At 24.9% G+C, this 11,273-nt stretch overlaps 3 protein-coding genes and 1 non-coding gene across 5 annotated transcripts in view; 2 read left to right on the forward strand and 2 right to left on the reverse strand.

The window, feature by feature from the left end:
* Positions 1 to 3,748, forward strand: part of LOC123262405 (cadherin-87A) — a 51,066-nt gene extending 47,318 nt beyond the window's left edge. For both annotated transcript variants that reach the window (XM_044724583.1, XM_044724584.1), the window contains exons 9-12: positions 15 to 326; positions 1,259 to 1,485; positions 1,691 to 1,919; positions 2,563 to 3,748. In XM_044724583.1, coding sequence (XP_044580518.1) covers positions 15 to 326; positions 1,259 to 1,485; positions 1,691 to 1,919; positions 2,563 to 2,679 — 885 coding nt within the window. In that variant the 3' untranslated portion in view covers positions 2,680 to 3,748. The remainder of the gene's footprint in view (positions 1 to 14; positions 327 to 1,258; positions 1,486 to 1,690; positions 1,920 to 2,562) is intronic.
* Positions 3,749 to 5,103: 1,355 nt separating this feature from the next.
* On the reverse strand, positions 5,104 to 7,158 carry LOC123263303 (ribonuclease P protein subunit p21-like). The gene is made up of 3 exons (XM_044725938.1): positions 7,099 to 7,158; positions 6,481 to 6,572; positions 5,104 to 5,556 (listed from the first exon to the last, which is right to left on the reverse strand). The coding sequence occupies exons 1-3, from the start codon at positions 7,114 to 7,116 to the stop codon at positions 5,142 to 5,144; spliced, it is 525 nt and encodes a 174-aa protein (XP_044581873.1). The 5' UTR covers positions 7,117 to 7,158; the 3' UTR covers positions 5,104 to 5,141.
* A 744-nt stretch (positions 7,159 to 7,902) lies between these two features.
* On the reverse strand, positions 7,903 to 10,068 carry LOC123263302. The gene is made up of 3 exons (XM_044725937.1): positions 9,762 to 10,068; positions 9,512 to 9,675; positions 7,903 to 8,298 (listed from the first exon to the last, which is right to left on the reverse strand). The coding sequence occupies exons 1-3, from the start codon at positions 9,927 to 9,929 to the stop codon at positions 7,959 to 7,961; spliced, it is 672 nt and encodes a 223-aa protein (XP_044581872.1). The 5' UTR covers positions 9,930 to 10,068; the 3' UTR covers positions 7,903 to 7,958.
* A 146-nt stretch (positions 10,069 to 10,214) lies between these two features.
* Positions 10,215 to 10,335, forward strand: LOC123264490. The gene has a single exon (XR_006509356.1). It is a non-coding gene; the product is annotated as a U5 spliceosomal RNA (small nuclear RNA).
* Positions 10,336 to 11,273: the final 938 nt, after the last annotated feature.

Here is an 11,273-nt window from a genome sequence, read left to right on the forward strand (position 1 = left end):
GCTAATTTATGCAGGTCTGGGTGTTTGAGCCATCACAGCTGATCAGGGTGATCCTATCCAGGCCGCCTCAGGAAGTCAATCGCCAGAGGGATGAAATAGTCGCTGAATTGTCGAATGCTACTCAGAGCAGAGTTGTTGTAGACGAAATTAGGTACCATGTGGATTCTTCGGGGCACATTCGTCACGAGTGGTGTGATATGTATCTTCATGTTGTTGATCCCAAGACTCAGACTATCACTCTGGTACCCCAGGTTCTCAAGGCTATCGATGCTAAGTATGATGTTCTTAAGGAATACTACAGTGGATTCGCTATTGAGAATGTTGTGGTAAGTTTTAGGTCATAATAATTAATATCATAAGATTCAATGTAGGAATGTATGATTCTATAGTGAAATTCATGCAGAAACTGGGTACATGGATCCCCATATGGAAATCCACATAAGAAGGCATGGGTACATGGAAATCTTATGGGAAATCCACATAGGAACACTATAGAAACATGAATTCCTCTTCCTATATGGATTCCTATATAAATCCATAGATTCCTACATTGAATCTTATGGATTCCATATCTCCGATATGAATCTTAACTTTCTCATGTGGATTCCCATGGATCCCCATACAAACCTACATGGATGTTTTTGATAGGGTATACTTGAGTGTCATTTAAGCATATAATATCAATTAAAGATTTTGGACAACTGGGTGGCTTGGAAGACTGACAAGCGCAAAGTTCGCGGTTCGAGCCCTCGATTTACCCAATTTTTTTTTATTTTCTGGCCTTTGGCAGTATATATAATTATATGACTATATATAATTGTATAAAACTGTATGTAATTATCTTAATTTATTTTTGGTGGAATCCTATAGACTAATCTTGAAAAAAAAAATTAGATACATAAATTATATAAAAAGCAACAATATTGACAGAAGTCTTCCAAATACCTGACGAGTGATCTGAGTTTAATCCATCAAAATAATTGCAATCCTGCAATCTAACACAAAAATAAGGGTCTCACGTTTTTGTCGAAATATTACAGGATTAATAAATCACAATATTTTTTCATTCTATCTACGCTCTTCATATTTATTGCGGTTTCATTAATTTTCCAATTGGCTAGTAGATGAAAGCGCTTTTGATGAAAGTCTTATAAAACTGTAAAAAAAAATAATTTTTAATCATGATCAAAGACAAATAAGATATAGATTTTTTTGATATGGTTGCTGATGATTGATTATTATAATTATGATGTTTAAGCCGGCTTACGGAGCAGTACAGGAGGAGTCTTTCGATCCGGCATTAGCAGCGCTAATCGCGCTGCTGGTGGTGCTACTAGTAGGTGCTGTTACGGTAACTGTAGTTTGCTGTTGCCTCAGACATTGGGTCATCACTGTGCCAAATGATATCCGTAAGAAAGACGGGTTGATCAAGAAGCAAATCATTGATGAGCTTAACACTACGGAGAATCCGTTGTGGATCGAACAGTAAGCTCTATTATTAAAATAAAATTTTTTTAATATCAAAATTTTATTTCTTTTCAATACTTCTGAATATTTTTGAATTTCTTCTTTAAAGAAGAAATATTATTGTCAATTATTTTGAGTTCTTTTTTCTAATCAGGATTTTTGCTTTTTTACACAAAGGTTAGGTTATGTTGGTCTCATTAAATTGATTGAATTTGTTCCGTAGGAAATTAAAACTCTATGAAGAACAAGAGCTAACGATGCAAGTGTTCAGCGAACCAGAGGGCGGCTTAACGACTACCAATGAAAGACGCGGCAGTAATGGCGGCTTAAGTGTCGGGATTGGCGATACGTCACAGGATAATACTTACGCAACTATCCAGCATCCACTTCAAGGTTGTAATAGGCATCGGTCTAGTACACCTGATTATACTACACTGCCTGGCAATCATAATGTAAGTTTGCATTTGAAAATAATCTAGTTCTAGCTACATAATAAAGCAATGACCTTGTATTTTGTGAACTATTGACATTTTCAAAGATATAAGCTCATCCTGAGATTACACTCATTGAGACCTTTCATTTGAGTACCAACATCAATTTTTCATATATTTTATATATTTATACATATTACATATATGTATATATGAAAAATATATCAAAAGTGCATGTGGGTACTCAAATGAAAGCTCTTCATCAGTGTAACATCGGGATGAGCTTACATTTTCATATATGTCAATAATTAAGAATTGACATTGTTATTTTATTAACTAATGATTTTTTTAAAGATATAAGCTCACTCTGACATTACACTCATCGAGAACTTTCATTTGAGTACCCACATCAATTTTTCATATATTTTATATATTTATGTATATTACATATATGTATGTATGAAAAATATATCAAAAATCCAAGTGGGTACTCAAATGAAAGCTCTTGATGATTGTTACATCAAGATAAGTTTATATTTTTAATAACATCATTAGTTTAGAAAATACAGTACAATTTAATAAAAATCATTATATTTAAATAACAAGAAAAAATATTTATTGTCATTTGCCATTTAATATACTAATTCTAATCTCTCTCTATTAGTTGTACGAATCGGCGATGGGTTTCCAAGGCTCGACATTCCAGCCATCGACCACGGTGGTGCCTCAACTGACCCTGGACCGTGATGGTCAGCCACAATTTGTGTCAGGATTAATTTAAAACGCTGTTTTAATTTTTTAACGAATTAAATAATATTAATTAACGGTATAGAACACTAATATGCATGAATCATCAGTCATTAAGAAGGTTAATAGAGTATATTTACATTCCACTTCATTTTCCATACCGGCTGCGGTAAAGTAGACTCTAGCCGCCATTTTGTGTCACTCAGTAGCGTCCATTTTGCCGCAGCCTTCATATTTCATCATCTTTGTACGTAATCCATTTTTTGTACAATTAACTCTCTATTAATATTTGGTAAAAATAATACTGCATATACTCGATCAAGTAATTATTATTATTCATAACAATAATAATAATAATTAATATTAATCTAAGAAAAAAAGATAAGAACGATTATTAAATAAATAGTTAATTAAAAAAAGAAATATACGCATTATAATGACTACGACAATAATTGGATGCGACACAATTTATTTATAATTAATATATTAATTTAACAAATGTGATTATTGATTTAATTATTAAATTAATAGACGTTAATCCGTAATTTGCTAAATCAAATTATCGTAGACTTGTATTAATTTTTATTAATATACTAAATAATTATTAATATAATAATTAATTAATTAATATTAATGTGTGCATGTTAAATGTGTAAAACGGTCTAATTAATGACTTTTGTTTATACAAACTCTATAATTGTAATATAATAAGAAACGACTGTATTAGATGATCCGTCCGGCCCGGAATTAATTAACAATTAAGTTTTATATTTTTAAGACTGTAAATTAATCATCACTGCCGATTATTTATTTTAAGTTTTAATTATAAAATTTTTTTTTTATTTCTTCTTTTGCTCAAAAGTTATTTTTGCAAAAAAAAATTTTTTTACAAAAAAATTTTTATTTTATTTAAATAATAGAAGGTTAGAGCTTTCATATAAGCCCTCATTAATTAAAATCAATCAATCACAACCCGAGTTACAGCTAATTTTAACTATATTAATTTCACCGGTGAAATTAATATCGCGATTATTTCTTCTTTTTAAGTAATTTTTTGTATCTATAATTATTATTATACTTAGGGAGGTTCGAGCGAATCTAATGTAGAAAATAATTTCCAACTTTGAGCTTTGAAATTAAGTATACGTATAAATAAATACGTAATTAATCTAATCCTAAAATTAAAAAAAGATTGACCGTTTAGTTACTTAGATATTTAATTTCAAAAATCACATTTTTTATCTCCTTATACACGGGCTCTTATGGCGGACAAACGTTTAGTCGAGACTTTAATTATTTTTTTCAATATTAACTTCCCAACTTTAACGAATAAAAAACTATACACAAGAAACTTGGATTATTGTAAAGTCTAAAAAAAATTTAATAATAATACATTACCGATAAAATTTTCGAAATATTTAAAGTTTAATTTAATGTTTTTGACTCGTTTATCGTCAGCTATTTATTCGAATAAAGATTTGGCAACGTCGCGTCAACAGCTGAGAGAAAAGAAAAGGATAGAAATATAGTTACAGAGAGAGATATATTTAATTGACACACTCATCCACGTCTCTGTAATGGGTATAATCAAACGCGCTGTTGCTAAATCTGTTTATTTAATCCGGCAAGTAATAAATACCAATGTCATTTTATTACTTTATTTCATTAAATAAGTAAAAAACATCAATTATTAAATTGTACAAATTATTTTAAATTAAAATAAAGAATTTTGACGAATATTGGAAAGACTGAAAGTAAAAAAAATATTTTGACTCATAAAATACGCTTGAACCTCCTTAATAAAATTTTTTTATAAAAAATTTTAATTTTATTTAAATAATAGAAGGTTAGAGCTTTCATATGAGCTTTCGCTCATTATAATCTATCAATTACAACCCGAGTTACAGCTAATTTTAATTATATTAATTTCACCGGTGTACTTAATATCGCACTTTTTCAGCGATTATTTCTTCTTTTGAAGTTATTTTTCGTATTTATAATTATAATTATACTTAATGACAATTAATTAGTTAGGTTAGTCGTTGTTAATATAATTTGCCAATTAATAATTACTATTATTATTTTTAACATAAAGAAGAAATAAGAACTAGGGCATAGGGCGGACTGATAGTCATATCATAATGAATATCAAACAACCCGGAGTTAGTTAATATTAATTTAATTAAATAGTAAAAGGCCAAACAAAATTATCAAAATTAAGTAGTAAAATATAATCGAATAATTATTTAATTAATTAATTAATTTACTATATTAATTACATCTATTAGACAATTTGTTAGATATTTATCTCAGTTAATTTATTATAAATTATAAAAAAAATTAAGCCTGATTGGTTGTTAGATAAAATTTTATTATAAAAAAAAAAGTATTAAAAATAATGTTAATTTTTTAATTATTCATTAATTGTAAAATATTTTATGTAAACAATTATTATACATATATAAATATAAAAACACTACAATATTCATAATCAAATTAGTCTTCATTATTTACAATAATAATTTCACCAGCAGCCATTTTGTTTTGTCCGCTATTTTTTGATTCTTTTTCAGGTAAAGAGTCACTTTGTTCTATTTTTGGATTTTTAATATTATTTTCACCGCCAGAAGCGGCCATTTTGTTTTGTCCGCCATGTTGTTGTTCTTTTTCAAGTAAAGAGTCACTTTGTTTTATTTTTGGAGTGTAATTAAATATTTGGTTAATAGAATCGGGATTTTCGGTCCATAATTTATAGCCGGGCTTCGTAGGAATTTTTTTACTAGTTTTGCAAATCAGACATGTTGTTTTTATAGCTTTTATTGGCTTTGTTATTAACCTCACGCGAGATGTCTCTCCAGGGATTAACGGAGTCTGGCAACATTTACATATTGATCTTTTTAAATCCGTTTCTCTGAAATATAATTATAGTCTTCATTATTTATTAATAATCTATATTATTAAGAGAATAAGATAAATTTTGTGTTCAAGATAGTCGTATGATAAAATCGGTTTTTTAGTGAAATTTCTTAGCGTTGTTAGTGATAGTAAATTTATTACGATAAGTATTTAAGCTGCATTAAAAATGCTCTATCTCTAGATACATATTTAAGAAATGATCTTGTATCTTGAGAACTATTGACATTTTTAAAGTTATAAGCTCATCCCGATGTTACACTCATCGAGACCTTTCATTTGAGTACCCACATCAATTTTTCATATATTTTATATATTTATATATATTTGATATATGTATTTATGAAAAATATATCAAAAATGCAAGTGAGTACTCAAATTAAAGCTCTTGATGAGTGTAATATCAGGATGAGCTTATCTCTTTAAAAATGTCAGTAATTAAGAAATTACTTTGTATCTTGTGAACTATTGACATTTTTAAAGATATAAGCTCACCCTGATGTTACGCTCATCGAGACCTTTAATTTGAGTACCCACATCAATTTTTCATATATTTTATATATTTATATATAATATATATTATATATATATATGTATATATGAAAAATATATTAAAAATGCATGTGGGTACTCAAATGAAAGGTCTTGATGAGTGTAACATCGGGATGAGCTTATATCTTTAAAAACATCAATAGTTAAGAAAGTACAGTGCAGAAATTTGATTTTTTTTTTTTATTGTTATTGATATTTATAAGTTTCATGGATTAAAAAATTTTAATGAAGACATTATAGCAAGAAAAATTTATCTAAAAAGTTTTTGATTCAGAGTAATTGTAACCAAGATAGATTAATTGAAAATAAAACTTGACGGTAAAGTAATGATTGATGGTAGAAGAAATTTAATTAAAGAAAATATAATTACATTCTCAGGACGGCTTTTCTCGAACAACTTATCATTGCATTGCCGAAACATGACGCTGAGATAGTGTCATGCTTAGAAACAAGTTTACTTGCCTGAAAAAAAATAATTTTATTAATTATTTTTTTTTTTTTTTTTTTTTTTTTTTAATAGTAAACTTATTTATTCTTCTTTCAATTTTATTAACTAATGTTAATAAAATTAAAATTAAAAATTAAATAATGTTCAAGTGACTGCTTATTTTAATATCATCTAATAAATTTTAAAGTTATTTTTCAAACACTTCATAAAAATGAGTCCTTGTCAAAATTTTGACATGTCAATATTATTAAAACTAGGATTAATTTTTTTTTTAATTTTTTTAAATAAGATTCTTACATCTGTCAGAATTTTTGTTTTATAATATTAAAGTTAACTGACGTTTTTTTAATTTTATTTATGAAATTAGAACTAAAATATTTTTTAAATATTACTTTTATAATTTTTTATAATTTACTTTTATAATTTGTTAAAAAAAATTTTTGAAAACTTTCTCAGATGTCACTTTTATTACTCATAAATATTATGAAGATAAAATCTTTAAATTATTTATAATCAATACTAATTAATTATAATTATTACCTGATATAAATAATTCATGCGTTCCAAAACATCTTTTTTTTCACAGCCAATATTATTTTTCTTACCTAAAAAAAAAAAAAAAAGAAAAAAAAAAAGAAAAATTATATTACGAAATATTTTCACTTGATTATTGATTAATTTTATTAAAAAACTTACTCATTATTTATTTTTTTTTTTTTAATTATTTTATATATCACTCATTTTTAAATATAAAAAATTCTCCATGCGTGTCAACACAATTATTTTACTTTTTTGAGGTTAGAATGTTATTTTTCAAACGTCGATCAATAATGACAGCATAAGCATGCATACTATTTATAAATTTTAATTTTTTAATGAAAATATGAAAAAGCAAATTGTTTAAATATTTAAAAAATAAAAAAAAATAATTTTTTTTTATTTTCATAAAAAAGTTTAAAAAATTTTTTCTTTAATTTTTACATTTACTTATTTTAATTTTTAAGATTTTTATTATTAATTTAAATTGAAAAATTATTTATTTTATAATTTATATTAAAATTTCTATATTCTTCAATTTATTATTTTTTTTAGATTAAAAAATATAATTTTTTTTTTTTTATTTCTGGACATTTTTCTTTACTTTCTAATTAACAAAAAAAATGCAAAATCTTTGGAATTTACAAAATTATAACTCATAGAGATACTTTTTAATCGTTCTTTTTATAAAAATAATTAAAATTGTTAGTCGCTTTAAATTTTTTTCTGCCGAAAAAAAAAATATTTATTTATTTAAGTAAATATCAAAAGACAATTTTAATTATTAATCTCTTAATTAAAGTCATTATAAAAATGACTTATAAAGCTATGAATAATACAAAAATATTTATATAATTTATAAACTATGCTCTAGGATTGAAATACGGTGAATAAATCGGTTCTCTAGGAAGCATGCTCGGGGTCAGATTAACATCCTGATTCTTGACTCGAGTCAAGCGTCTTATCACCGGTGTTGGAATGCAGGTAGGTTTTGATTTTTCAGCGTTTTCCTTATCACCGAGTTCCTGATTAATATTATCTTCATCTTCATAATCATAATCGCTGACATTTCCAACTGGAGCGGTGTAATTCTTGAAATTATGAAAGGCTATTTGGTCATCGAGCAACGACAAATTTTGAGTTCTCTCTTCCAGTTCTTCGTCCTTTAAAATACTTAATTCTGATACCAGGGTCTCGTTAAAACTGAAAATTGCAATTTATTATTGGTGAATATTAAAAATTTTTCTAAGTTATAATTTTAGAAAATTCATTATTTAATATTTAAATTTTTTTACTATAATTTTACAAAATTTATTGTAATAGTTTATAGAATTTTTTTTTGATAAAAAAATTAGAATAGAAAAAATTTTATTGAAAATCACTTGCATTACAAAACGACTGTTCAATTTCAAAACACAGAAACTGACATAACTTTAAGATTTTTTAAAATTTTTCTTCTTAAAAAAAAATTGCGCTTATTAAAAAAAAAAAAAATTGCGATAAAAAATTTGATTTATGAAAAGAAAATACTTGAATATAAATATTTTTAAGAAAAAATAATTTAAATTAAGGTCAAAAAGTTTTTAACTGTGTTTTAAAATTAGGCTACCGAAAACTTTTAATAAAATTATTTAAAAAATATTTTTTAAAATTGTAATATTACTTCTACCTATGTAAAAAATTAAAAAAAAAATGAAAAATGCAATTTTTGACAACTAATTTTTTGGAATAAATTCCTTTTGTTAAAAAAAAATTAAAAAATTGTCAATTAACTGCTAACTTTAATGTTATTAAAATGTCTGATACTGAAATCAGCATTAATTAAATTGTAACAAAAAAAAAATATTATTTAAAAAATTGCACTCATAATTTATAAAAATTTTCTGTATTTAAAATTTATATTTAAAATTTTTTTTTTCATAATAAAAAAATAATGATAAAAATTTTCCGTCTGCTTATTTAATATTTATTCATAACTTAAGTATAATATTCTACATAATTTATAAGATAAACTAATATGTACAAAACTTTATTGCTCAAATCCAAAAGTGATTCTATTTATGCTCTCATTTATAATTTATAATCTACCATATTGATAATGAAAATTAATTTAGCAGATATTTGATAATTTTAAAAATTTTTTAACAAATAAATTATGACAAAAAATATTGCCAAGTAGAAATTTTAAAAAATTAAAAATGTAATTTTTTAAAAATAATTTTTCGCAGCAAATTTATTTGTCAAAAAAAACTGACAAATAATTAAGTGACTGCTAACTTTAATGTCATACATTGATAATCTATGTTTATGGTTATTACATGTACTTAATTCATTTTCTTTTACACTTTTGCCATCTGGCTTTTGCCTTGGCATTTAAATTTGAATAAATAAATAAATATAATAAAAAATAACCTACCTAGTTTTCTGAAGAGGAGTATAACCGTGTTTTTGAAGAAAATCCTCCAACGCATCACAATCCGGCTTAATAGAATCATTTATTATCGCCTCGCATTCCTTAATAAACCGATCAACATCAGCCGTTGATTCTTTTTGTTCTTCAACAAGTTCATTTAATTCATCCTGCAAAAACAAAATTATTAAATTAATAATATTAAAGAAGAAATAAAATAAAATTAAATTAAAAAAAAAAATAAAAAAATACTTACATGAACTTTGTTAATAGAAACCAAAAAACTTTCAATCAAACCTTGCGCTTCCTCATTAGGAGCTTCAGTATTGCTCAAAAGCATGTGCGGGGTTTCCCAAGTTCTTTCCAGCTTCTCCAGTTGATCATCTATTACTCGTCCTAATTTCTTCAGACTGATCATTGACATTATTAATTATTAAATTAAATTAAACTAAATTAATTATTAAATGACCAAAATTTTTTATAATGTTGATGTTTACAATGCGGGGTATTTTGGGTTATGTTATGCTGAAAAACGGTTTTTTTTTATTTTTCTATTTAAGCTGGTCAACTAGTAGCCGAAATTACCAATTGAGAGAATTTTTTGAAGTTAGTTCTAAAAAGCGCCGTGGAGTGGCGAATGTCGCGTTTTTTTTCTCGAGGGCAGAGACTTGGGTAGAAAGTGTTAAGTTCGAATTTTTTGACGAAATATTTACTCTGGTTTCCCTTCAACTCACGCATAAATCTTTCGCCTTTTACTAAAGATTTCCGTGGAGGGGAACATCTGATGAGTCTATAAGTCAATTTTTTGTGTGCCCGGCGAAAGCTGGGCCAATAATTAATTTCAAAAATAAATTTGCTACCTTAGAAAAAGAATTCCGAGAAAAATTCTTGAAAATAAATTTTAATTTTAAGAAAAATTTTAAATTTTCCTAGATTAAAACTATTTTCAGAATGTTAGAGAAAAAATTCTTAGGAAATTATGAGTGGTAAAAATAAATTGAAATTGTAAAAGAATTTCTTGAAAAATTTATATTAATAATTTTATATTAACTTTCACATGAATTCTTTTATTAAATTATTAATTTAATAATTTTATTGTTGTAAAATTATATGAAATATTTTGAATTTATTTTAATGTCTTTAGAAAATATTAAAATGGTTTTTAGAATTTTTTTTTGAAATGTAAAATTGGATTATTAAGGATGGAAAATTTAATATTGTAATTAAATTAAATATTTTAGGAAATTCAGAAGATATATTGTAAAATTTTATAATTAAATTTGGGAAATTATATAATTTTATTAGAAATATTTTTTAGATAAAAATTCAAATATATTTTAAAGAAAGTTATATATTTTGTATTGTAAAAATTAAAAAAGTAAAGTAAAAAATTTTTATTTGAGATAAATATAAATTATTGAAGTTATTTAATTAATTAAATTGGAAGAATTTTAATTAATGAAAAATTTTATAAACAGCTCGACGTTTTAATTAGCAAATTGTCTAACTCGATTTTAGAAAATTTTCAATTTGTACGAAAAAATAATTAGTTTAAAATTTATTATCACTTTAAAAAACAATTTAATATCTAATAAAAAAAATAATATTTTGATTTGGATCATTCGAATAATTTATAATTAGACTATTGCTACATTAAAATGTTAAAAAATTATCCTCTAAAAAATAAGAAGCTAGACTAATTGGTAATTAGTCCGCCGAACTGATAATTTAAATATTGTATTGAAAAAATTTTAATAGTGAAAGTAGA

Source organism: Cotesia glomerata, linkage group LG4, assembly GCF_020080835.1.
Source record: "Cotesia glomerata isolate CgM1 linkage group LG4, MPM_Cglom_v2.3, whole genome shotgun sequence".
In the NCBI taxonomy this organism is placed as follows: domain Eukaryota; kingdom Metazoa; phylum Arthropoda; class Insecta; order Hymenoptera; family Braconidae; genus Cotesia; species Cotesia glomerata.

Coding starts and splice junctions, on each gene's coding strand:
- LOC123263303 (XM_044725938.1), bottom strand. Junction 5,557..6,480: donor AGAAAAGCCGTCCTGAGAAT/GTAATTATATTT, acceptor ATTATATTTCAG/AGAAACGGATTTAAAAAGAT.
- LOC123263302 (XM_044725937.1), bottom strand. CDS start 9,929: ATGTCAATGATCAGTCTGAAGAAATTAGGACGAGTAATAGATGATCAA. Junction 9,676..9,761: donor TTTCTATTAACAAAGTTCAT/GTAAGTATTTTT, acceptor TTGTTTTTGCAG/GATGAATTAAATGAACTTGT. Junction 8,299..9,511: donor ACTCCTCTTCAGAAAACTAG/GTAGGTTATTTT, acceptor TGCAATTTTCAG/TTTTAACGAGACCCTGGTAT.